General features: G+C 38.0%; 1 protein-coding gene across 1 annotated transcript in view; it reads left to right on the top strand.

Moving 5' to 3' along the window:
• MCMBP (minichromosome maintenance complex binding protein) overlaps positions 1-27,395 on the top strand; it is a 53,058-nt gene that overhangs the window by 5,882 nt on the left and 19,781 nt on the right. Inside the window, exons 2-7 of the mRNA XM_008581204.1 lie at positions 18,000-18,085; positions 18,688-18,828; positions 18,955-18,996; positions 22,049-22,150; positions 25,321-25,465; positions 26,414-26,565. Coding sequence (XP_008579426.1) covers positions 18,000-18,085; positions 18,688-18,828; positions 18,955-18,996; positions 22,049-22,150; positions 25,321-25,465; positions 26,414-26,565 — 668 coding nt within the window. The remainder of the gene's footprint in view (positions 1-17,999; positions 18,086-18,687; positions 18,829-18,954; positions 18,997-22,048; positions 22,151-25,320; positions 25,466-26,413; positions 26,566-27,395) is intronic.

Raw genomic sequence — 27,395 nt, 5'->3', positions numbered from 1 at the left:
GGCCCCGCACCGCCGCGCGGCCCCCACGCGGGACCACGTCGAGGGCTCGCGCGGCCCGAGACGGCTCCCGGGGCCTGCACCGGCGGAGCTGGGACAGCCCCTCCAGCCGCAGGTGCCTCCCACCTGCCCGGCTCGCTGCTCGCGAGCGGCCAAGGTTAAGTCGCGAGGACTGGGCTGTGATTGACGGCCGCGCTCCCCGGCTGTGGCCCAGCCGGGCCCCGAGCCCCGAGCCCCGCAAACTCGGAGAGGTCCTTGCGCCTCGGGGAGGACCCGCAGAGCCGGGGGGAAGGCGAACCACTTTGCCTGTGGGAAGCCTACAGGATATTTCAAAACTTCCGGTGTGTCAGGGGAGCGCCCGCTCGCTCGCGCAGAAGTTGGCTGTAACTCTGTATTACACACATCCTGCCTTTCAGAGATAAGATTTAATGTTGTAGCTGAATTTTTCTGTGAAGACGACTTTAGAGCCCGTGTGGTCTACATCTGCTCCTCTGCCAGAGCTAGCAACTGATGTTCCACTTCGTAAATGAGTTTCTACATAGAAAGAGCTGAGAACTCTGCAGGCAAGCTTAGTACATTCTAGTTGCAATTGCTGTTGCTATTTTTCTGCTAAGAGTACACGAAGAAGCGTGTAGATTGTTTGTCGTTCACTGGATATTTTGACACACACACACACACACCCCTTCCCCGGTGTCAGTTTGCACTTATGAGTGGTGGAGTCAGACGCAACCAGAAACCACTGTGTTAGATCGCAATCCTTGACTTGGCTGAAGTTAACTTAGAGTGGTGTGGCCTTCGCTCATTTAAATCATAGTGGGATACTAGGGAGGAAGGCTAGTAAGAAGCTAAATAGTCCTCAGCAGCCAAAACCCGTGGCATAAAATGTGTGTTATTTATTGTAGGAGGGCCTCTAGTGCTAACTCAGCAACTCCTTATTCGTTTTACCTATAATTCTAACTGGTTTAGTTATCTGGTTTCCCAGGCTGCAACTAAAGGCAGCAAATTAGAAGGCAGCCTGGCCAGGCGTCCAGATTGTAGCCAGTGAACACTGACAACCTGAAACAGAAGAAACAAAAAACTATGTATGTATTAAAAAACAAATCAAAAACAGGCAGATTCACTGTATAGCGTCCAAGGGTGATTGTAGAAAGGGGGCATATGTTGCTTCACTAAATTCTAGTAACCGATGTTCATAGCAATGAATACTAGAACCAATGATTAATATTCAAAATAATGGCCTCAAAATGCCAGGTGAGGATTACATTGCAGTACTGGTTTAAGAGGGTGCAGACACATAGACGTAGGAAAAATCTCTCCAAAGTAAAAAGGTCGGTGCTTAAATGATTAAGTTCCAGTTACTGATATTAGAAAATTCACTTGTGAGGGCCGGCCTGTGGCTCACTCGGTAGAGTGCGGTGCTGATAACACCAAGGCCACGGGTTCGGATCCTATATAGGGATGGCCGGTTTGCTCACTGGGTGAGCGTGGTGCTGACAACACCAAATCAAGGGTTAAGATCGCCTTACCCGTCATCTTTTTTTAAAAAAAAAAAAAGAAAAGAAAATTCACTTGTGAGAAATACCACATACCCTTGTCTTGCTGGGTAAATGAGATGATTTTATATTTGATACACATTTGAATGTGTTTGCATCAGATTTTGTCTCCTAAGTGTATGACCCTAAAGGATGCATCTCATCATGGTACAGGAAGGATTTAATTTGGATATAAAATACTAGCTTTAGAGTATTTTACAAATTTTGTGTATTATTGTGGGAACCTGAACCTTACTGAGGTGTTTCCCACAGAATATCTTATTCCCATACAGATTGTGCCTTATAGAGAATGCATAATTATTTTTGTAGAAGCTGTTCTGAAGTACAATATATATTTTTGCTGTATTTTCCTGTCACTGTGATTATATCGAATATCTTTAAATTAGCAGCATTACAGGTATGTTTACATGAGAAGTTAAACTTGTAGACACTTTTTAGTTTAGTAGAAAATTGTTTTAAATTTATTTTTCCTCCAGATAAAAAGATAATGCGCGTCTATTGTACAAAAAAAAAGGCAATTCAGTGACATATAACAGTATGAAAGACCTCTGTAACCTTTCATCTTCAAGCTAACCACTGTTTGGCTGATGGTTGTCCAGTTTATTTTCTTTGTATATATTTAGACTGGAACCAGTAATTGATATTCAAAATAATGAAAAATTTTGCAACTGAAAAATGCAATCTTGCTGTGAATAGTATTCTGAAATAAGTATTTCTTAAATGAATATATCTTGGACATCTTTCCCCTGAGTCTGAGGGAATTTTTCCCCCATTCTTATTACCTCTGTTATATACCTTCACATAAACTTAAGACTAGGTTAGGTGTCTCAGTAATCTAAAGCTGTGCTGTCCAGTATAATAGCCAGTTGTAGCTATTTAGGTTTAAATTAATTAAAATTACACAAAATGAAAAGTTCTGTTGCTCAGTGTTACTAACCATTTTCAAGTGCTCAGTAGCTATGTGTGGATAGAGGCTGCTGTATTAGAACAGACGGAATATTCCTGTCATCTCAGAAAGTTCAATTGCTGATCGAGTGCTCTCCTTTTTAGTATGTGATGCTAGTTTTTTTTTTTTTTTTTTTAAAGATGACCGGTAAGGGGATCTTAACCCTTGACTTGGTGTTGTCAGCACCACGCTTAGCCAGTGAGCGAACCGGCCATCCCTATATGATTGGTGTTATCAGCACCGCACTCTCCCGAGTGAGCCACGGGCCGGCCCAATGCTAGTTTTTTTTTTTTTTTTTTTTAAAGATGACCGGTAAGGGGATCTTAACCCTTGACTTGGTGTTGTCAGCACCACGCTTAGCCAGTGAGCGAACCGGCCATCCCTATATGATTGGTGTTATCAGCACCGCACTCTCCCGAGTGAGCCACGGGCCGGCCCAATGCTAGTTTTTTTTTTTTTTTTTTTTAAAGATGACCGGTAAGGGGATCTTAACCCTTGACTTGGTGTTGTCAGCACCACGCTTAGCCAGTGAGCGAACCGGCCATCCCTATATGATTGGTGTTATCAGCACCGCACTCTCCCGAGTGAGCCACGGGCCGGCCCAATGCTAGTTTTTTTTTTTTTTTTTTTGATAACCACCTACTTACCAAGTCTTCTTGCTCTTTCAGGATGGGAATTCTGTTACTATATCTTATCCGTTCTGGTTCTTAAATATCTTTTGAATCTGTCTGGAGATCTTCATCCCCAATGCTACTGTCATAATTCAGGCCATTGCAGTCTCTTTCCTGGACAGCTAGTACAGCTTCCTAACTGGCCTCTTGTCTTCAGTCTTGCTTCTTCTCTCTTCGACTCTCCACACTAGAATCAAGTCCTTCAGTGACTTCCTGTTGCCGTGATCCAGACCTTTTTTAGTGGTTTATGAGGCCCTTCTTGGCTCCACCCCTGCCTAACTCTCAGACTTTATCACTACATTCTCCTTCATCCTCTCCATCCCAGCCATAGTGAACCATCTTTCAGTTCTTCGGTTTTGAACCTTGCCTCAAGGCCTTCTGCATCTGCTGTTTCTTTTATCCGGTTCCCCCTTCTCATTCCGTGTCCACTTTCCTAAATAAATCTTACTTTTCCTTTGGGAACCTAAATACCGAGGTAGAACCTAAGTTAAGTACCAAAGTAAGTGCTAAGTACCCCCCTGCTCCATGTTACTATGGGATTCATCCTATGCATCCCTGAAAATTAGCATGTAAAGCTCAATGTTGAAATTGATTGTTTCTTGAGTTCCTTTGCTAGATTTTGTCTCTGGGAATTCGGGGCCTGTATCTGCATTATTCGCCATTATATTGCCAAGAATATGTCTTGTACATTGAAAATACTCAGCTGGGGCCGGCCCGGTGGTGCACTGGATAGTGCGCCGCTTGGGAAGCGCGGCAGCACTCCCGCCCGAGGGTTCGGATCCCACATACAGACCGGTTCCCGCTCACTGGCTGAGCGAGGCGCGGGAGCAGCACCGAGGGTTGCGATCCCGTTGCCGGTCCCTGGTCCGGTACGGGGGCAACACTGAGGGTTGTGATCCGTTGCTGGACACGGAAAAAAGACAAAAGACAAAAAAAAAAAAGAAAATACTCAGTAGACATTTATTGAACAGAGGTGGTGGGAAGACTGATTAATCAGAAGTGGTGTATGGGGCCGGCCCGGTGGCGCACTGGATAGTGCGCCGCTTGGGAAGCGCGGCGGCACTCCCGCCCGAGGGTTCGGATCCCACATACAGACCGGTTCCCGCTCACTGGCTGAGCGAGGCACGGGAGCAACACCGAGGGTTGCGATCCCGTTGCCGATCCCCGGTCCGGTACGGGGGCAACACTGAGGGTTGCGATCTGTTGCCGGACACGGAAAAAGACAAAAAGACAAAAAAAAAAAAAAAGAAGTGGTGTAAATCGGGTTAGATTCTGTGACGACAAATCTCAAATTTAAGGTAGTCCTGGTGGGCCTTATGTTGGCTTAGAGAATATGATCATACCAAGTATGAGTTACTTTCACCTGCAAATCCTAATTTTTTCTTCTTGGTTCAGATAAGAAACTTTGATATTCTGTGGGTGGCCAACCATGGCTACATATATGAATCATAATTCATCTTTGTGAACCAGTCTGTGTTTTGAATTTGTATCTACTATATAACAATTGTTCATGGATAAATTTTTTCCTATAAACCTTTATAAAATGCCTCTAAAGTTCTAGTTTCTAACTAATTTTACATACAGGACATTGAAGGTTTAAGATTTACGAATACTTTAGTTCAGCAGATCGTTATTGGGCTCTATTATGTGCACAATGCTATAATGGTTCGGTCCCAGCAGTGATTGTTTTTTTAGTGACCTATATCAAACTGCTTCCCTTAAACAAAGGCAGGAAATTTACATTAAATTTTTTTTTTTTTTGTCCTTTTCCGTGTCCGGCAACAGATCACAACCCTCAGTGTCGCCCCCGTACTGGACCGGGACCGGCAACGGGATCGCAACCCTCGGTGTTGCTCCCGCGCCTCGCTCAGCCAGTGAGCGGGAACCGGTCTGTATGTGGGATCCGAACCCTTGGCGGGAGCGCCGCCGCGCTTCCCAAGCGGCGCACCATCGCAGTGCGCAACCGGGCCGGCCCTACATTAAATTTTTTTTAAAAAAGATTTTGTACTCTACTTTCTCTTTCAGTCATTCTTTTTCATTTAAGAAAGATTTTCTTTACTTAATAATTTCAGGAGTAGGAATGCTTATCAACTTTGATTTCTTTACTTATTTTATCTTCAGGTTGTTGCTTGGACCAAGACCATTGTTTTGGGTTATATCTAAGATTGTATCCAACAGAACTAGACTAGCTCATGCAAAAAAGAGCAGTGGTATGGAGGAGGGCAGAGTGGAATATTTCATCACTAGCTTTTTAGAGAATTTAAAGCAGTAATAAAATAAACTAAAAGCCAGTCTGCTTTTTATTATTACCATGAATCTAAACAGACAATTCACAACCTTATTGTCTGTACCCAGCTTGGATCTTTCCTCCCTTATCCATGGCAGGCCACTGAAAAAAAGTAATTTATAATAGGGCTATAGAACCCAAAGGCAGGGAGGGCGGTTGGGTATATCAAGAGACTGAATGGAATCAGGAACTGGAAAGGTAGCAGGGACCCAAGCAACTCTTAGTTTTTCTCTCTTAGGCTACATTCATCTCTGCACACTTTCTCTACTCTATAGCTCGCAAATTCACTTGTTCTCAGTTCCAACCCACATTATCTAGCATCTTTATCTTAATCTCAAATTCCAGGGATAGAAAATCTGATTGGCCTAGCATGGAGTTAGAAGTGCACTCATGGTTCAGTCAGCTGTGGCCAGGCACAGAGTTATGTAGGACAATCATGAGTACTGAGACCCTCACCTCAACAGTGGATAAGTTCTCAGAGAAGAAGAATGGATTGGGTAGCCATGGCAAAAGGTATATTTATGAGTTTTTAAGTTATAATATATTAACTTGCACATGGTTAAAAAAACTGATGATAAGGTATTAAATGAGTAAAAATATGCTCTCTCCCCATGGGGTAACCGCTTTAAACTGTTTCTGCTTTTTTTCCTCATAAATTTTTTCCTTGAGATGTAATTCACATAACAAAACTTGCCATTTTAAAATGTACAATTCCATGGTTTTTAGTGTGTTCATAATGCTGTGCAACCATCACCACTGTCATTTCCACCACTCCCAAAAGAAACTCCATACCTATTAGCAGTCACTCCCAATTCCCCTTCTTACATCTTATGGCAACCACTATACTTCTGTCTATGGGTTTACTGGACATTTCATATAAATGAAATCAGACATGTGGCCTTTGGGGTCTGGCTGCTTTTACTTACAATAATATTTTCACATTTCATCAGTGTCATAACATGTATCCTTTGATGACTGCATTTCTTGTTATGACTGAAAATAATATTTCATTGTATGTATACACTGCATTTTGTTTACCCATTCATCCACTGATGGACATGGGTTATTTCCACTTTTTGGCTATTGTGAATAGTGCTGCTATAAACATTCGTGTATAAGTTTTTGTGTGAATTTATATTTTTGATTCTCTCTGGAATATATATAGAGTTAGGATTGCTGGGTCATATGATAATTTTATGTTTGACTTTTTGAGAAACTGCCAAACTTTTCCACAGTGGCTACACCATTTTACATTTCTACCAGCAATGTACAAGGGTTTCAATTTCTTCAAATCCTCTCCAGCACCTGTTCTAGTCTGTTTTGTTGTTAGTTACAGCCATCCCAATGGATGTGAGATAATATCTCATTGTAGTTTTGGTTTTCATTTCCCTAATAACTAATGATAAAAGCTTCTTATCATGTGCACATTGGCCATTTGTATATCTTCCTTGGAGAAATGTTTATTCAAATCTTTTGCCAATTAAAAAATTTGTTATTGTTATAAGACTTCTTCATATATTCTGAATAGCAGAACGTTATTGGGTATATGATTTGCAAATATTTCCTCCCATTTTGTGGATTCTTTACACTTTCTTAATAGTTTGTTTTGCAGGAAAGTTTTTTTTGTTTTGTTTTATTGAATCAAAATCGATTATACATATTTTTGGGGTTGAACATCGAGATATGTTGATTAAATCAATATCACTAGCATATATGTTGTTACAAATCGTAATTATTCTTTATGCCTCTTGTCCAACCTCTCCCCTTCCCCCATACCCTCCTCCTCCCGGTCTAATTGCCCTAGATTTCTTCTCTCAGTCTGAAAGAATAATGGTTACTCTGTTAACTTGTTGCCTAGAAGATCTGTCCAATGCTGTGAGATGTGATCAGGTTCCCCAATATTATCATAGAGCAGATGCTGCTTCTATCACTCTGAAATGGGTTTTGTGGAAAGAGACATCCTCTTCTTTTCTTTGTCTCTGCTGGTGACTCTCCTTGTGTCAATGCACTCCAGTGGTCGGCGGACCATCTGCATGGTAGCTGTGGCGTCTAACTGCTTTCGTGGCAGCCATGGTTATTGTGGTGGCTGTGGTGGGCCACCCACATGGAGGTGCTGTTTTTTGCATGCTCCTTGGCACTGGCGGTATGCCTGGTTGTGGGGTGTGTCTGGTCCGCTTCTCCATGCCTCTGGTCCCTGGGCAGGCCCCAAGGCACTGGCGCCATGTGCCTGGTTGTGTGCAGGAAAGTTTTTAATTTTGATGAAATCCAATATATCTATGCTTCCTTTGGTTTCTTATGCTTTTGGTGCCATTTTTAAGAAACCATTGCCTAATCCAAGGTTTCAAAGATTTATGTCTATTTTCCATCTGTGAGTTTTATAGCTTTAGCTTACATTTAGGTCTTTGATCCATTTTTGTGTATGATATGAAGAAGGGGTTCAAATTCATTCTTTTGCATGTAGATGTCCATTTCTTCCAGTACCATTTATTTTTGTTTTCTTTTTTTTTTTTTTTTTTTTTCCAGATCTCACATGCGGTTTAATTGTGGGGAGGCTTGGGGAGAACCCCACCATTTGTTGAAAATATTAGTCTTTCCTCACTGAATGGTTTTGACACCTTTGTCGAAAAATCAGTTGATTGTAGATATGTAGCTTTATTTCTGAACTCAGAATTCCATTTCATGGTCTGTATGTTTGTCTTTATGCCAGTACCATATTATCTTGATTATTGTAGCTTTGAAATTAATTTTGAAATCAGGAAGTGTGAATCCTCCAATTTTGTTCTTTTTATTTTTTATTTTTGGCAGCTGGCCCATCTCTTGACCTTGGTGTTATCAGCACCACTTCTAATCAAGTGAGCTAACCCATTCTTCTTTTCAAAGGTTGTTTTGGCTACTTCGGTTTCTTTGCATTTCTATATGAATTTTAGAATCAGCTTGTCGATTCTGCAAAAAAAAGTCAGCTGCAATTTTGATAGAGATTGCACTGAATCTGTAGTGCTTTTAGTTCTTTTGAGAATGGAAAATAGTTAAGATTACGGTATGTAGAGCCAGATTGCTGCTTAACTCCAGGGCACTCCTAGGGTATTTGACTCGCTGAGCAGATCAGTTTTTAACACCTCCCTTTTCTATACTACAGAATTATTTTCAGTAATAGTGATAAAATGAAGCTATATGCAATGCTGAAGTTATTACATATTTCAAAATGGATCCAGACATTGCCTTTCCCCCACCTCCATTTTGGAATTTATTGTTGAGTACTATATCGAGTTGTTTTCATGTTTGTATGGGCACCACACTTTAGATTTCTTTTTTTTTTTTTTCCCCTTAACTACTAGACCACCAGGGACACTTCAGATTTCTTTACAAAATTAAGAATAATTTTATATTAATTGTATTTTGTAAAATAATTAATTGTATAATTAATTAATTTTTGATATTAAGAATAATTTTCCAAGTTCCTCCAGGACAAAAAAGCTCGGTAGTATTTATAGCTACCTAATAGTTTGAATTTTGGTCTCATAGTTTGATATAATAGTGTTTTATATAAACAACTGGTAACTAATAAGTAAATTTTAATAAAATTAAAGGATTGCAAAAGACACAAGGTAGGCAACTACCAAATCATACCACTGATGTAATAATGTATTTTCTTGATTCATTCTTTAGTTTTAAAGCAAATATCTTTCCCTGTAATTTTTCTTCAAGTTATTAAAATTCAGTAAAATGTTTCATATATGAGCTAAAATTTGTACCTTCTACACCTCATTTTACAGTTTCACTGCTTTAAATATTTTTTAAATGTGTCTTAAATATAAACACAAAGAATATAAAAATATAAACTCCCAAATTGTCCCATGGAAGATAGAATTGAAGGAACTCAAGTTCTATTTTTTCATCTTTACAGTCACTGTTTTGCCATTCTATTATATACATTGTGACTGTTTTGCCATTCTATTATATACATTAGGACTCTAGAGTACCACGGGAGTTGGGGGACACTATCCTAGCAGGTTTGCATCATTCTGAACCATTTAGAGAGATTACTTTTCAACCAAATGCTTGTAGCTGGGCCTATGTTGGGAGCCAGCTGTGTAACTGAGGGTTTTCAGAATTAACTTCCATGTAGAGTGCAATGTTTATTAAATAGTAAGTAGTAAAAATGTGCTAATTAGACACTTCCACATGTATTATTAAAAGTCAGCAGTAACCACAGCAAATGTTTAGGATTTAGACCGAACAAAAGGTTTTCCAGGAAGAGTATTGTATCATTGACATTGTTTAGAATTGCCAGTGCTCGGTGATGATAAAATCAGGTTATTAGTTTTATTATTTTAAAATTCTCTACAAGAAATGCATCTCCTTATTGCCTGCACCTAGAGAAGACCACCCCTATCACTTTTCTAGTAGGCCACCACTTGGCCCCTCATACTTCCTCACTTTAAGTGTGACTATGTCATGTTAATTAATTTTCTATACCTCAATTTTATCATCTATTAAATGGGAATAACAAGAGAACCCATTTCTTAGGCCTGTTGTAAGGATTAAAGGAAAACAGGAAAAAAAAAAGAAAATCAGTGAAACCCAAAGCTTTCTTTCTTTCTTTTCTTTTCTTTTTTTTTTTTAATATCAATAAACCTGTAGCCAGATTGGCAAAGAAAAAAAACAAAGACAAATTACCAATATCAGGAATGAAAGAGGAGATACCGTTCTAGACTGTACAGGCATGAAAAGGATAATACAATTAGCTCTGCAGATATAAATTAAACAGTTTAGATGAAATAGACCAGTTCCTCAAAAACCAATCTATTAGTTTTCTACTTCTGATGTAACAAATTACTACAAACTTAAAACAACATAAATTTATTATATTACAGTTTCGGAGACCAGAAGTCTGACTTGAGTCTCACTGGGATAAAATCAAGTTGTCTTTCTCGAGGCTGTACGAGAGAATTTGTCTTTTTCCAGCTTTTATAGTCTGCCCACATTTCTTGGCTCAAGGCCCCCTTCCATCTTCAAAGCCAGCAAGTCAAGTTATTCTCATCTTATCATTCAAACCTCCTCTTCTGCCTCCTGCTTCCACATTTAAGGACCCTTGTGATTACATTGAACCCACCCAGATAATCTCTCTGTTTTAATGTCAGCTGATTATTAACCTTAATTCTATTTGCTAGTTTAATTCCCTTTTATCATATAACATATATTCACAGGTTCTGGGGATTGGGATGTGAGCATCTTCGGGGGCCATTATTCTGCCTACCACAGCCACAAACTATCCAAACTCACCCTAGATGAGATAGGCAACCATCTGCTTGGCCCTGTTCCCTCTAGTCTCCTCCCAGACCTCTGTTGTACTTTCTGTCTCTGAATTTGCCTTTCTAGTTACCTCATTTAAGTGGAATCTTAGGATATTTGGATATTTGCCCTTTTGTGTCTTGCTTGTCTCACTTATCATAATGTTTTCGAGGTTCACCCCTATCATCCTAATTGTTTTTTGACAAAGGTACAAAAGGTAATTCAGTGGAAAAGATGTTCTTTTCAACAAAGATGTTGGAACAAGACATTTATATGCAAAAATATGAATCTGAAACTAAACCTCATACTGTACACAAAAAATAACTTCAGTCATAGATCAAAGCATAAAACCTACAGTTATAAAACTTTTAGAAGAAAACAGAAAGATTATTGTGACCTGGAGTTTGGCAATGAGTTCCTAAGACATGACACCAAAGGCACAGTGCATAGAACAAAAATTTGATTAATTGGGTTTTATCAAAATTAAAAACTTTTGCTTTGCAAAAAATACTATTAGGAGAATGAAAAGACAAGGTATAGACTGGGAGACCATGAAAATCAGATCTTGGGACACTTTATAGGGTAAAGAGGAAAAAATTAGGTAAAGAGGGAACCTATATATTAAAAGAAACTTAAGAGACAGCTGACGTAGCAACCAATGCAGCACACAGAACTTGTTTGGATCCTGATTTAAACAAATCAATTCTAAGACAGAAAAATGGAGGAGGAGAGAATTGGAGAAATTTAAACATGTTTAATGGTTGATTGTATTAAGGAATTATTATTGAATTTTAAAATGTGGGGAAAAGGGGCCGGCCCGGTGGCGCACTGGATAGTGCGCCGCTTGGGAAGCGCGGCTGGCGCTCCCGTCCGAGGGTTCGGATCCCACATACAGACCGGCTCCCGCTCACTGGCTGAGCGAGGCGCGGGAGCAACACCGAGGCTTGCAATCCCGTTGCCGGTCCCCGGTCCGGGGGCAACACTGAGGGTTGCGATCCGTTGCCGGACACGGAAAAAAAAGACAAAAGACAAAAAAAAAAAAAAAAAAAATGGGGGGAAAATAAGAAACTTAATTGTTAACCGTAGTCACCCTACTATGCAATGAACATCAGAACTTATTCCTCCTATCTAATTGTTCCCATTTTTAATAAACATTGTGTTCTACAGGGAAATTAATTTAGAGAACTCCAGTTAAACAAAGGCCACTGGCACATGCTGATTCAGATACAGGCATTCCTCATTTCAACTTCCTGTAGACAGCAGGCATCTCTACCCCTATGATACTATATGTTCCAATATTTGAACAGCTGATTTGGAATTCATAAAATGGTAACACATGAAGGAATATGAATTAGTTCAATTCTGTCATTTTGTGTGACCACATGGAGTTTTTGTGTTTAAAATTTAAAATAGAGGGGCCGGCCCGGTGGCGCACTGCGCTAGTGCGCCGCTTGCGAAGCGCGGCTGCGCTCCCGCCGAGGGTTCGGATCCCACATACAGACCGGTTCCCGCTCACTGGCTGAGCGAGGCGCGGGGGCAACACCGAGGGTTGCGATCCTGTTGCCGGTCCTGGTCCGGTACGGGGGCGACACTGAGGGTTGCGATCCGTTGCCGGACACGGAAAAAGACAAAAAAAAAAAAAAATTTAAAATAGAGACAGAGTGAACTATATCTTTAATATTAAAATGACTTTCTTATAATTAAAAAAATGTTTCTCAAAAAAAAAAAGAAAATCATATATCAGGTAAAGGACTTGTATCCAAAATATAAAAGAAAACACAGTGGTAATCAAAGCAATTTTAAAAGGGGCAAAAGATTTAAGTAGACTTACAAATAGACATTTTACCAGAGAGGAAATAGCCACCTGAAAAGGGTTCAATATCACTAGCATTAGGGAAATGCAAATTAAACCATGAGGAGATATTATCAACCTATAAGAACAGCTAAAATAATAGTGACAGGACTAAGTACTGACAGGGTGCAAACAACTGGATCTCTTGTATGTTGCTGGTGAGAATGCAAAACGGTGCAGCCCCTCTGTAAAACAAGCAGAATCTTAATCATACATTTACCATCTACCCAGCTGTGCCATTCCTAGATATTTACCCTAGAGAAATGAAAGTTCATATTTACACAGAAACCTATATACCAGAGTTTATAGTTGTTTTGTTTATAGTTATCAAAACCAGGAGATAATTTAAATGTCCTTCAGCAGGTGAATGGATAAACTAATTGTGGTTCAGCTGTACAGTGGAATACTATTCAGCAATAAAAAGAAACGAACTATTCATATACGCATGTGTTTGGGGCCCAACAACCACCCCTGTACTTGACAATTCATGAGAAGACTTTTGTGACATTATGTAGTTGTACTCCTCCTGAGATTTATTACAGCACTATAGTATAGGTGGAGTCTGGAAGAATCCATGCATAGGCTTCCTTATCGCTCTCTCCCATGGAAGAGTTGATGGATTGGAAGACTTGATGTTGTTAAGATGTCATTTCTCAAATTAATCTATAGATTCAACACAACTTAATTAAAATTCCAGCAGACTTTTTATGTAGAAGTCAATAAGTTGCTCCTCAAAATTATGTAGAAATGTAGATCTAGAATAATCAAGACAGACTTGGAGAACAGAGTTGAAGAATGTAACTACCTGACTTTAAGACTTATTATCAAAAAAAAAAAATCATTAAGCTATATTGATTAAGACAGTATGTTACTGGCATAAAGATAGACAAATAGAGAATCTAGAAACCGACTAATGTAAATACAAGTACAGTGAGGTGATTTTTTTCAAAAGTGCCAAAGCACGTTTTCAATTCTAGAAAGAAAGTCTTAATTAAATAGTGCTGGAACAAGTGGATATCTGTTTGGAAAAAGTGAGCTTTGACCGTATGTTGCACTATAAATAAAAACATTAACTTGATGTGGATTATAGCCCTAACTATGAAAAATTTAAAAAATAGGATAATATCTTCATGACCCTGGATTCAGTCACCATAAAAGAAAAACTTGATAAACTGGACTTAATAAAAATGAAAAAATTCTCATCAAAAGACACCATTAAGAATATCAAAAGGCAAGCTACAGATTAGGAGAAAATATTTGTACTACAAGTATCTGAAAAAAGGCTTGCATCCAAAATATATAAAGAATTTGTACAAATCAATGATGCTACAGCAAACCCAGCTGTTGAAAATGGGAAAAATTGTTACGTAGGCACGTAACAAGAGGATTTATTGGAATGGTCAATAAACACATGAAGAGGTGTACAACATCAGTACTCATTAGGGAAGTGGGTATTAAGACCACAGTGAGATACCACAGCATACTCAGCACAATATCTAGGGTTGAAAAGATTGACAAGACCAAGTTTTGGTGAGATGTGAAACCACTGGAACACTCATACACTATGGGTGAGACTATAAAAGCCTGTATGACATATTGTCTCTCAATTGCCCTGACTCTAGAGCAGGATTGAGCACAGTGGTGCACAAATTCAGATGCCTGAGAATTCATGGCACTCTTTGTGGAACATGAGTTATATATAAGTGTGCTAAGCAGAACTGTTGGTTGCAAATGACCCAACTCGGTCCTACTTAAACCAAAAAAGACAAATACATTGGTTCAGGTGGGTGAGGGTCATGGGTGGGCTAGGGTCAGGCTCACTTACAGCCAAGTACGTAAACTGTGTCTATATTGGCCTTTCTACTCTGCTCTCCTCTGGCATGGCTTAGTCTTCAGGCAGATCTTGGGCACAGTGGCCACATGCAGCTTCAGGATTATAACCTATCAATGTTGCAACCCCAGTTACTAGACCTTACTCCCAGAATTGTCTTCAATTGGTCCACCCCTAAGCAATCATCAGAACCACTGTGAGGCCTAGGACAGGTACCCTTGGACTGAAAGTAAGGGTGTGGTGGTTCCTCTCCCAAAAAGAGAGTACTGTGACAAAAAGGACGGGATGGATGCTAGTCTTGCAAAATAGCATATTTTCTCTACATTGTACTTAGTTAATATTAATTCCTTTGTCTATAGTAACTCATGTCCCAGGTCCTTGCTAGACCCTGGGGATATAAAGGTTAATTGTGAATAGAGCAGATTTGTGGGCTGGCTTTGAAAACTCCCTGTGATTATGTGGCTTCATCGACCTTTTTTTCATTGGCTGCTCCCAGTACTTGACTTTCTGGTGGTGTCCTTCCTTGTTGTTGATTTCTTCCCTCAGAGTGCTCTACATCTAGAATATGCCATGCCTTTATACCTCTGCATGTTTCAGTTCTATTCCTCTTTCAAGGCCTAGCTCAAATACCCTATCTCTCAGAAGCCCTCTCTGAGATTCTTTGATCCACATTAGTTTTTCTTTGCTTTTAGCTGTTACTCTATCTGTAGCTTATCTTAGCTCGAAGTTCCTTCAGTTCTGATTATCCTTGTAGCACCTGCCAGAATGCTGGGCACTGTGTAGTAGACTTAATAAATAATGGACAGTTATTGTTGCACCCTTGATTTTAATTATCCTTTTAGTTGTCTAGCAGTACTAGACATTTGTAGAGCTGGCCTTTACTTAAGAAAATTATATTTATATACATGCAAATTAGTAGTAACTCACTGTTCCCCAGTCACTACTTCATGAGGCTTCATGATCTGTTACGCGATATGCTCATGTTTCTTACACAAATGCAGTCAGAGTAGTTTTGGTGATGTGGCAGTCATGGCTGTATATAAGCCTTTTCATTAAATATCCATTCGGACTACAAGCAAAAATACCCACTTTTTTTTTCCAATTCAGTGACGGTTTATTGACACACATCCAGTAGAGCAGTGATTCTTAAATTTCAGTGTGCATCAGAATCACCTAGAGGGGGCTGGCCCATGGCTCACTCGGGAGAGTGTGGTGCTGATAACACTAAGGCCACGGGTTCGGATCCCATATAGGGATGGCCAGTTGGCTCACTGGGTGAGCGTGGTGTTGACAACACCAAGTCAAGGGTTAAGGTCCCCTTACCGGTCATCTTTAAAAAAAAAAAAAAAAAAGAATCACCTAGAGGGCTCTTTAAAACAGATTACTAGGCCCCACCCCAAGAGTTTCTGATTGAGTAGGTCTGGGGTGGACTGAATAATTTGCATTTCTAACTAGTACTCACGTGATGCTAATGATACTGGTCAGGGAACAATAATTTGAGGACCAATTTATTTATGTATTTAACCCTCATTGTGCATCAGAATCACCTGAGGAAGCCCCCCCCCCCCCGCCCCCTTCCTTTTCAGAACTGGCCTTTGTCCAGTTAACTAAAAGTGTTTGGAAGCTGTGATAAAGCATGGTGTTAGAAGGAATTTATGAGCATTTCTAACAGATCAACTCCATAAGTATAGACCAAATCTCTTTACTCCACATCTCCAAGGCACCTGTGTGATTAATGTAAATGGTGGATAGATTGGCCAGCTATGTGGTTTGGTGGTTTTAGTTCACAAACTCTCTATTTCTTCAATAACTCACTCTTTGTTCTTGGCCAATTCCCATAAGTGCCTCTTGCAGATTGTTTATTAGTTGTAAGGGAGAAATAGTAATGATACAATGGAAAAATTGTCTGTCACTTTGGGTGGTCAAAATAAACATCACCAATGAGAGGAAGATGGGCATCATGTTATTCTAGATATCACACTTTAAAAGGACGAACATCACTTATGTAGAGATCTGACTGGTCATACTTAACTGGAATCTAATCATAAGGAAACATCAGACAAATTCAAAATGAAAAGTATTCTATTTTTTTAAGAGCCTGTATTCTTCTTAAATATCAATGTCATAAAAGATAAAGATTGAGAAACTGTTCCAAATTAAAGCAAATTAAAGAGACATGATAGTTAAATGCAGTATATGATCCTGGGCTGGGTCCTGTACTGAAGGGGAAAAAGGGTATAAAGGACAGTGTTGGGTCAAATGACAAATTGGAATATGGATAGTAGATTAGACAAAAAGTATTGTATCTGTTTTTAATTTCCTGAGTTTGATAACCGTACCGTGGTTATATAAGATGATCTCCGTAGGAAACACACTCTGAAATATTTAGGGGTAAAATTAGATGATGGGTGCAACTTTTAAATGAGTCAGAAAGCATATATGTAAGAGAGAGCAAGTGATAGAGCAAATGTGGCAAGGATAAGCTTTTTTGAAAGTCTGAAATTATTCCCAAATAAAAGGTTTTTTTAAAAAAAAACCTCTGCTCTTCATTTCAGGGTAGTTGTAAGGATTTTACAAATCTGCGTAAAAATGTTTTGCTTTCAAGACATTTTTTTTTTAAACCTTTTATTTGGGAATAATTTCTGGTGGCTCATATGCTATGCAGTCTAGGCAGCCTCCACATCTCATTCTGTCGGTATTCTCAGCTAGGCTGTTCACTCCAGAAAGCCTGCAGGAGGTCAGCAACTCCTTAATACCCAGCTTCCAATAGGTCAGCTTCTTGAGTTTCTTGTGTGGTGGGTGCTTCAGACATACTGAAGTATAAAACTCATCATTCCACCTAAAACTTATTCTATCATAGCAAATTTTAGTTCAGTTTTAACTGGCTAAACTAATGTATGACTCGTCTGAACATAGTCTATTATTATATATTGTAGAGTATGTATAAAGCAAATGTACTTCACAGGGCCTGGTTTTCCAAAGCCTTGCAGTTTCAAATATTGACCTTGCAAAGGACAGGAAGTTTTCCCCAGACTATATAGTCTCTCCTAAGATACTTGCAAAGGACAGGAAATTTTCCCCAGGCTATTGTCTCTGTTGTAAGATAAAGAATTGTAACACAGCAAGGTTGCTGGCTCAAAGACAGACAGGTTACTGATTGATATGTCAAGATACTGGGAAATTGCTGTAAGAAGAGAATGTTTGCTAAAATCAAGCTTTTGTTAGTGGATCAACTTAATTGAATGTTACCAGCTTCTATTGTTAAACTTGTTAAATGGTACTTAGCAAAAATCCCACCTGTGTTCTCTTCTTCTAACTTCCTGGTCTGAAGAATAAATGCAGGAAGAGAACCCCAATTCGTGGATAATTTCCCAAATGGAAGGAATACCTCTATCTTGAGGGTTCTGGGAGATTAATCCCTTTCCGGGGCTTCTCACTGCTCAGAAGAGATGGGCTTTGAGTAATCTTTGGCAGCTCTGTCACCCAAGGGAAAAGGGTGACAAATCCATGGGAGGCAAAGCAATAATATATTGTACCCTTAGTTTTGAAAAGTATATTTTTTTCTTTCAGCCCAAAATGGAGTTAATCCTGACTGGGAGAAGAAAGTAATTGAATATTTTAAGGAAAAGCTGAAGGAAAATAATGCTCCTAAATGGGTAAGCTTATTGCTATTTTGGAGGGAGAGGGTTGGGCAGACAACAGTTTCTCTCAGGAAAGTATAACCCACATGTAATTTTAAAATATATAAATTAATGTGTGCTTTTGCTTTAAGTACATTTGTATTAATGAGATTTTGGTCTCTTGCAACTTAAGTTCAAGCAATTAAATGATTCTTTGTATATTGTGCCTCTAGGTGGCAGTAACTGACTGTGTTACTCCAAAGACAAAAAAATCTGAACTTGCAGAAGCTTCAACTACCTTTGTTTTATTACCTTCATTTTAAAGGAATTGGCGTGTACTAGTTTAACAGAAGAGCTCAACAAAGTAAATGCCATTCTGCTAATTGAAAAGTGTTCTGCAGGAAAAGCATCCTTTTAGATTATGGACAAATAAAATGTTATCATACAAACTTGTATGAACTCAGGAATACTTTTGTCCGGTGATTATTTTTCCACTAAGATAATTTGGCTACCTTAGGGGGTTGATTTTGTGTGTGTGTGTGACAATTTGAGTCTGGATATATAATCTATGTACATATGCTTTATGTTTCACAGACAGGTGATTTGTTGACTAACTTGATTGTTTGCTTTCTTTTAAGGTACCATCATTGAATGAAGTTCCCCTTCATTATTTGAAACCTAACAGTTTTGTGAAATTCCGTTGCATGATTCAGGATATGTTTGACCCTGAGTTTTACATGGGAGTTTATGAAACAGTTAATCAAAACACAAAAGCACGTGTATGTATTGCTTTTTTTGTGAAACTTTCTGCTTGTAATTTATGGTATTTTATCCTTGTGTTGTTTATGATAGCTTTGATCCTGATATATTGATATAATACTGTTATCCTTTGTTTTGGGTCATAGATTCTTCATTTTGGAAAATATAGAGACGTAGCAGAGTGTGGGGTATGTACTTTTAAGATATATAAAATATTTTTCATAAGAATATTTTCCTAAACTGGGAATTTATTATTCCTTTGGCTGATCTTAAATTTATTTAAATCAATTTATCTTGTGTGTAAATAAGTTCTAAGAAATCATGTGACATATTCTTTCTTATTTGGCTTTATTTAAGAGTTTTTCTGGGCTGGCCAGTTAGCTTGGTTGTTTAGAGCGCAGTATTATAGTACCAAGGTCAAGAGTTCGAATCTCCTTACTGGGCAGCTGCCCAAAAAGATTTTCTGATGTGATTTTTTTTTAATCTTCTAAAAATCTCTTAGAAGGTGGAATATTATATTATTTTTTTTTTTTTTTTTTTTTTTTTTGGTGGCTGGCCAGTAAGGGGATCCAAACCCATGACCTTGGTGTATTACCAGCACCACGCTCTTCCAAATGAGCTAACCAGCCAGCTCAGAAGGTAGAATATTATAAGTGACAAAATTAATTCCTTTCTATTCTCAATATCTATATACTTGGTTTAAAAAATTACAAGTTATGATCAATTCTTTTAAAATGAAAGTGGAAGATTAACTTAGGGCTTAGCATTTGCTTAATTAAATATAATTAAATCATGCCCTCTTTTTCTGGAGGAAAAAATATTTTTAATAAACTTAAACTTTTATTGACCAAAAGAAGTAGTGGAAACTCTTACATGTCAATAATGGGAGACAAGAAGAAAGAACATTGGATATCTAATGATAGTTGTCAAAGGGATAGTCTTGAGGTGGAAACTTACTAGAAAAGCAGTTTAGAGGAACCATAGTATATCTGTATTTTATTTGTTTTGCATTGCTTTTCTGATAATAGGGGAGCAACATGCAGAATTACATTGAATTTCATTCTGACACTTGTTCAACATGCCTGGTGCTATGGCTGGGGGAGGTTTAAAATTAATTTCTAGTTTAATAGTAGAAAAGAGTATCTGCATGTCAAAATATATTTGTTAACCAAAACTGTCTCCCATAGCAGGATCAGTAAGGCATGTGCTGTGGTTACACACAACCCTGGTATCCCAGGGACTGAACATAAAGTATAATCCCAGTTAGGTCTGATCCACTGTAGGTGGGCAGCTTTCCAGGGAAACTGACCCACATGTGGCAGGAACCTTCCTCACTTCCACTCAGCACATTGGTCAGTCTAATTCCATGGTCTTGGCCCTTTAAGAGGCACTGGGAAATTTGGGGGAGCAGTTGGCCAGTCACAAGCGGTGAGCATTTTTTCCTCAAATATTCTATTCAGGCTAGAAGCTTCCAAGTTTTTTTACATCTCATGCTGACCTTTCACCCATCCTATTTGCAATGAAAAGTATATTTTGTCATTTGTGTAAATTGATACAATAAATTTGTATAGCAGGTTACACTCACACATTTAATATTTGTACAGTTGTAATATAATAGTGCATCTCATTTGATATCTGATAGTTTGTAGTAAGCTATATCAAGAAAAGACCAATGCATAGTAACCAAAAAGATGATGGGTATTTTCTCTTATGTATACCATGAATAGATAACAGAGAAAAAAAAATGTCTCCCATAATTTGCTCTGCTTTTTAATGTGTTTCTATTGAAACACAGACCCTAATTTCCAACTGACGGAAAGAAAAAAAGTGTCACAGATGGGGATTGACCAGGGGAAAAAAGTATCACAGGTGCGGATTGACCAGTCAGGTGTTTAGGCAGGGACATGGTAGAAAGATGGGACCTCAGTGGAGTTACCCACATCCTGGGTCTAGTGCTCTCCTTGGAAGATCCAGACTCTTGGTTTTGTCAGGTTACCTAGGGCTTTTTACATTCTGGGAGTCTTAACTCTTGCTTACCCAAGCGCCACCAAGAGATTGATTTATAGATCCTAGTACCAGCCTATTAGTTCACAATAGAAGTTGATTTCTGATGGAATAAAGTATTCTAGTTCAGTGGGCAGACCTGGACAGAATATCCCTAATTTAGAAGGTTATCACAAAGATTTTTGAAACAAAAATGTAACTTCTCACAATTATTTAGAGTAATTAATTTATTGGAAAGATTAGGTTAATCTTATGAGTGATGGACTTCAGGTCTGTCAATGTTTTCTCTCTTCTAGAGTGTTTTCATAAGATCAATATTTTGCCAAGTCTAATGGATCAACTTGATAAATGCTTACTGTATTCCTTGTTTAAGGAGCCCCAACACATTAGGCTAATATACTAATACACAATTTTTTCTAGTACACATTTTAGCTCAGTAATCTCAGCATTTGGAAATACACCAGTAAAATAGGTGAGAGACTCCATCTGTGACACTATCAGAGGCTAAGAGAGAGTTTGTACATATGTTGCTGCAGAGTCATAAGTGAAAGCCCCATTTCAGGAAAAGGGAACCTTGAACCTGGAAAGAAAGAAGCAAGCAAAAAACCCAGCTTGTATGTATTATCTCAGGCTCAAACTCGATATCTCTGAGATCCTTTTTTCCTCTTATGATTTCCTAAGTATATTTGAAATAGAGAATATGCCTTTCTTAGGGAAGTAATATCTGACTTTTAAATCTCATCTCAGAGCTATCTAGTAATGAACATTTCATTAAATTCATATCTTATAGATTGAGTCTGATGGTTTTTTATGAAGGAGACAGTGGGCTTACCCATGTGCCTTGTCTTTGAAAGAATTAAAAAGGATTTAATTTTGTAGCCTGGGGTACTGTGAATTATGGATTTGAGGGAGGTGGTGTGTGTTTGTTTGTTTTGTTTTGTTTCGGATTGCTGGTATGGGAATCTAAGCCCTTGACCTTGGTGTTACAAAGCTGCCCTCTAACCAACTGAGCTAACCGGCAAGCCCTGGAGGTAGTGTTTTGATTACTGAGTTTGAAATGATTTTATCTCAGTTTTCTTTTTAAGATCATAGTTTGGAATTAGTTGCTTGTTAATTAAATTTTTAATGTAAATGTTTACTGTGGTATTATAAGTAATGTGAAAATGTGATTGTTAATTTTTTTTAAATTTCTTTTTCTTAATAAATTTCTAAAAATATTTTTTGTATACATTACAGCCTCAACAAGAACTTGATTTAAACTCTCCACGAACTACCACTTTGGAAAGACAGACTTTCTATTGTGTTCCAGTGCCTGGGGAATCTACATGGGTAAAAGAAATATCCTTTACCTGAATTGTCTTATGTGTAAGGGAAGAAAACATGTTGGTTCTTTTGAGAAGAGATTGTGGAAACTCTCATTCATTCATTCATCCATCAGTCATTTCATTTTATTTTTTTGGCAGCTGGCCAGTACAGGGATCAAACTCTGGACCTTGTTATCAGCACCATGCTCTAACCAATTGAGCTATCCAGCCGGCCCCCTACTTTATTTTATTTGTTAGTAATTTTTAAGGCATAGTTCACATACACTTAAATGCACATATACAGCATGTATTTTAAGGATATTCACTTCAGCGATTTCGATAAATGCATATACCCATATAATTTTATACCCTAATCAAGGTAAAGAGCTTGTGCTGGAAAACTTCCTGGGGCCTTTTTCTAGTCACCACTTTCCTCCCCTGCAACCACTTTCCTGACTTCTTTCACCACAGCTTAGCATTACCTGTTCTTAAATGTCACATAAACAGAATCATATAGTATACAGTTTCTTCTGTCTGACTTCTTTTGTTTAACATTATGCATTTGAGAGTCATCCATAATGTGCGTATCAGTAATTCATTCCTTTTTATTGCAGAGTGTCATTTATTTATATTGTCTCCAATTTGGTAATCATTTAGGTTGTTTCCAATTTGGGGCCTGACATTTTCTTAGTGAGATTTTTAATTACTAATTCAATTTTATAACAGATATTTTGTGTCCATTGTGATAAACTGTATTTTTTAAGGAATGTTTTGAAGTCACTTAATCCCAGTTGTTGAATTTATTGACATAAAGCTTTACATAGTATTTTCTTATTTTCCTTTTAATGTTTATGGGATATCTCACATTGATCTCTTTCATTGCCAATATGTTAATTTATTATTCTTTGTCTTTTTTTAATCAGTGTTGCTAGGGCTTTGCGAAAGAACCCACTTTTTACTTTACTTTTCTTTGTTTGACTATTTTCTATTTCATTGGTTTTGCTTATTTCCTTCCTTTTTAGTTTGGTTGTAATTTGTGTTTTTTAGTTTTTAAAGGTGGACACTCAGATCATTGATTTTAAATTTTCCTTATTTTCTAAAATTAGCAATTAAAGCTATACATTTCTCTGTAATCACTGCCTTTAGTTGTAGCCCACAAATTTTGGTTTGTTGTGTTTTTACTATTATTCAGTTCAAAATATTTTCTAATTTCTCTTGTGATTTCTTTTTTGATCCTTGACTCTTACAGTATGCTTCTATCTATCCCTCTCCCATTTTTTGTGCTGTTGTTTTCATATATTTCACTTGTACTTAGATTATAGAGCCTACAATGTATTATTTTTTTTAATAGTCGATTGTCTTCTATATAAATTAAGAAATGATAAAAAAATATATCTTTGACATTTGTATTCATATTTACTCTTTCCAGTTTTCTTTGTTCGATTTTATCTGGAATTACTTCCCTTAACTTTTTTTTTTAAGTTGGTGATGAATTCTCTGAGTTTCTGTTCAACTGAAAATATCATTTCACCTTCATTTTTGAAGGACATTTCCACTGGATGTAGAATTCTTCATTGACAAGCGCTTCCCCTCTCCAGTACTTCAGTGACATTGCTCCAGTGCCTTCTGTTGTGCTTCCACTGGTTTTGATGAAAGACTAGCCGTCATGTTTGTTGTGCCCTGTATGTTACATGTCCTTTTTGTTTTCCTCTGGCTGCTTCTAATATTCTTTCTCTTTGGTTTTCAGCACTTTGACTATGATGTCCCTCGATGTGGTTTTTTAATATGTTTATCTTGGTCACATTTTGTTCAACTTTTTGCATCTGTGGGTTGATATTTTTCAAAAACTTGGGAAAATTTCGGTCATTATTTCTTCAAATATTTTTTCTGTCCCAGTCTCATCGTTTTCTGGAACTTCAGTCATATGATTGTTAAGTCTACTTGTTGTCCTCCAGGTGACCAGGCTCTGTTCATTTCTCTTTATTTTTTAGGTTTTTTAAACCTTTTTTTCTCCCATTGCTTCAGTTTGGATCATTACTATTGACTTCAGCGTTCAGGTTCACTGACATTTTTCTTCTCTCATCCCCAAATTTGCTGTCAGGCAGAGATTTAGTGAACTTTTTTTTTCCAGATATTTTATTTTTCAGCTGTAGATTTTTCATTTGGTTTTTTCATTGTTTTGATTTCTCTAATATTCCTCATCTGACATCCATTTTTTCTTTTAAAATTGTGAATTTTTTAATTGAGTTTTAATGTCCTTGTCTACTAATTCCAATGTCTGGGTCATCTCTGGGTTTGTTTTTGTTGATGATTTTAACTGTGACTCTAGGTCATATTTTCCTTCTTCACTTAACTAATAAGGATTTATTGTCTGCTGATATACAACATTGTAGAGAGTTTAGTTTCTTGTCTTTTCAAGAATGTTGCATTTTGTTCTGATGGGTAATTTACTGGGTCACCTTGATCTTGTTAAGGCTTGGTTTTGATATTTGTTAAGGTGGGTGCAAAATAGTCCTTGCTATACAGAATATAGTCTTTACTCATGAGGTCTGCTGTTTCTAGGTCCTACTTAAATGCCTGGGATGTTGAACAAGGTCCACTTCTAGTTCTGTACTACTTCCAGAGTCTTGGCTAACCAGTAGCTGTTCTCTACTAGGCCTCAAGGAATCTTGACTTACGCATCCACAGCCCAGTATTTGGCCAAAGGTCCAAACAGAACCTGCACAGATTTCTGGATCTTCTTCTATCCGCACCTGCTTCCTCTTTAGCACTTTTCCTGTAAATTCCAGTTGCTTCAGTAGCCCTGAACTACGGGCTCTGTTTTCTCCACCCAGCACGAACAGGTCCTCCACTTCTCTTTGTTACAGTTTGGAAAATGCCTGTAAGAGAAAGCTAGGAGAATGTAGCATTTACCTGGTGTGTTTCTGTTTATTCAAGGATCATAACTTATGCTCTCTGTTGTCCAGTGACTGAAAACAGCTGCTTCAGCATATTTTGTCGAGCTATATAGCTGTTCGCAGCAGGAGTGGGTGCATGAGGTTGAAAACCTGTTACTCTTATTACCACAACTGGAAGTCTAGCCTCCTTTTAAAAATACATTTCCATTTTAACTGAATTGCCAAACTAGTAACCTTTTATTAGTCATATAATTAACATAATTTAGGATATTCCTCAGTTTAGTCTTTCCTTAACCTTTCATTTAACGCCTACGTTAATGCAAACCAAGCTCGAGTTAGCCCCTCAACATCCTACACTCCCAGTCGTCACAAGAGGAGTTATGAAGATGACGAAGACATGGACCTACAGCCCAATAAACAGAAAGACCAACATGCTGGTGCCAGACAAGCAGGTAGTGTGTGCCAACAGGCTTCCTGTAGACCTCTGCTCTTTTGCAGTAGATGTGTTTTCAGAATTCATTGTACAATGTAGCTCTAGATTTAGGAGCTGACGATGTGGCAACCTTACTTTCAAGTTTATCAGAACTGTAGACAATTTTAAGAGTTTTTGCAGTACTCTTTGGTCAGACTATGCTTCATAACTGAGCAGTCAGGCAACACTTAGAAGTGGCTGTCTGATGTACATTTTTAGAGTATCAGGTGATTAGTTGGATAAGGTCTTTTCTGTCTTCTTATTTATTTTAATATCAATTCTTAAGTAATATGAAAACATAATTCTTTACCTTGAGAATTACTTACAATATGTCAGAAAACATCCTTTCTCATTTTCTTTTTGTAATAATAGTACTTTAGTTTTGTAGGACTAAAAATATCGAAGGAAAAACATGCAGTCATGGTATACTAGATGAATTTGTAGTGGTTTATTTGTTAAAACATGCTTAAAATACAACTAGTTTTGAAAAAGCTGAAATTTTCTAATAGCAAGAGAGAATTTCAGAATCTCCATATACCATTATTGATTTCAATCACACCTTTTATGAGCAATGAATTTCTTCATTATCGCAGGTAGATAAGTTTATTTCTCCTTTTATGTGCTAGTCATTTACCTTTAGCACCTTTAATCAGAGGGAAAGTTAAAGGAAGAGGAGGTAAAACAAATCAGTCTGGTCAATTACTATCTGCAAGATTGGGTTGAGAAGGCAAATTTAACAATCAGTTGTGAACGAAGATTTACGAATGAATTTTGCTTAACTTCATTATTCTACTTTATAAATTCATATTACTGAATTTCCTTAATACTAAGGCATATTTATATCAAACTTGAAAGGCACTTTCCAAATGTTCTTTTTCTTCAGGAGGCTTTAGAAATCACTAAATGCAATGCTATCCTTTGAATTTAGGGAGTATTGGTGGTCTTCAGTGGTGTGGAGAGCCAAAACGTTTAGAAACTGAAGCATCTACTGGGCAACAACTGAACTCCCTTAACCTCTCTTCTCCTTTTGATCTGAATTTTCCACTGCCGGGAGAGAAGGGCCCTGCATGCCTTGTGAAGGTAATAAAACCTTTCATAGACCTAACATTGACATGTATGTGTCTCAGAAATTAAAATGGAAAACTCTTTAACATTTGTATTCATTTTCTTTTGCTGCTGTAACAAGCTACTGCAAGGTTACTGGCCTAACGCAACAAAAATTTATTTTCTTATAGGCTTTAGGTCACAAGTCCAACATGGGTCTCACTGGGGTAAAATCAAGGTATCAGCAAGGCTGCATTTCTTCCTGGAGGCTCTAGGGGAGAATCTGTTTTGTTGTTTTGTTTTTTAGTTTTGCTTTCCCCAACTTCTAGAGGCACCTGCATTCCTTGGCTTGTGGCCCCTTCCTCTGTCTTCATAGCCAACAATATTGCATCCATCTGACCATTTTTTCATAGTTACGTCTTCATCTGAGCATAGCCAGGAAAGGTTCCCCAATTTTAACGACCTGTGTGATTATGCTGGGCCCACCCAGATGGTCCAGGACAATCTCCCATCTCAAGGCCCTGAGTTTAATCATATCTGCAAGTCCCTTTTGGTGGCTGACTGTTAAGGGGATCCAAACCCTTGACTGTGGTGTTACCAGCACCCACCACTAACCAAATGAACTGGCATCCTTTGCAAGTCCCTTTTGCATGTAAAGTAACATTTTCACAGGTTCCAGGAATTAGATTGTGGACATCTTTGGGAGCTCCTTATTCTGGCTGCAACAGCATTCTTAAAGGATCGAAGAATATTTCAAACACAGAATTGAAACAACTTTTTAATTTATGTCTACTTCCTTCCTATATCTTTTTTTTTTTTTTTTTTTTTTTTTTTTTTTTTTTTTTTTTTTTTTTTTTTTTTTTTTT

The sequence above is a fragment of the Galeopterus variegatus genome, unplaced genomic scaffold (genome assembly GCF_000696425.1).
Source record: "Galeopterus variegatus unplaced genomic scaffold, G_variegatus-3.0.2 Scaffold2292, whole genome shotgun sequence".
Taxonomy (NCBI): domain Eukaryota; kingdom Metazoa; phylum Chordata; class Mammalia; order Dermoptera; family Cynocephalidae; genus Galeopterus; species Galeopterus variegatus.
The sequence above is the reverse complement of the archived record's forward strand: the minus strand, read 5'-3'. Positions and strand labels throughout refer to the sequence as shown.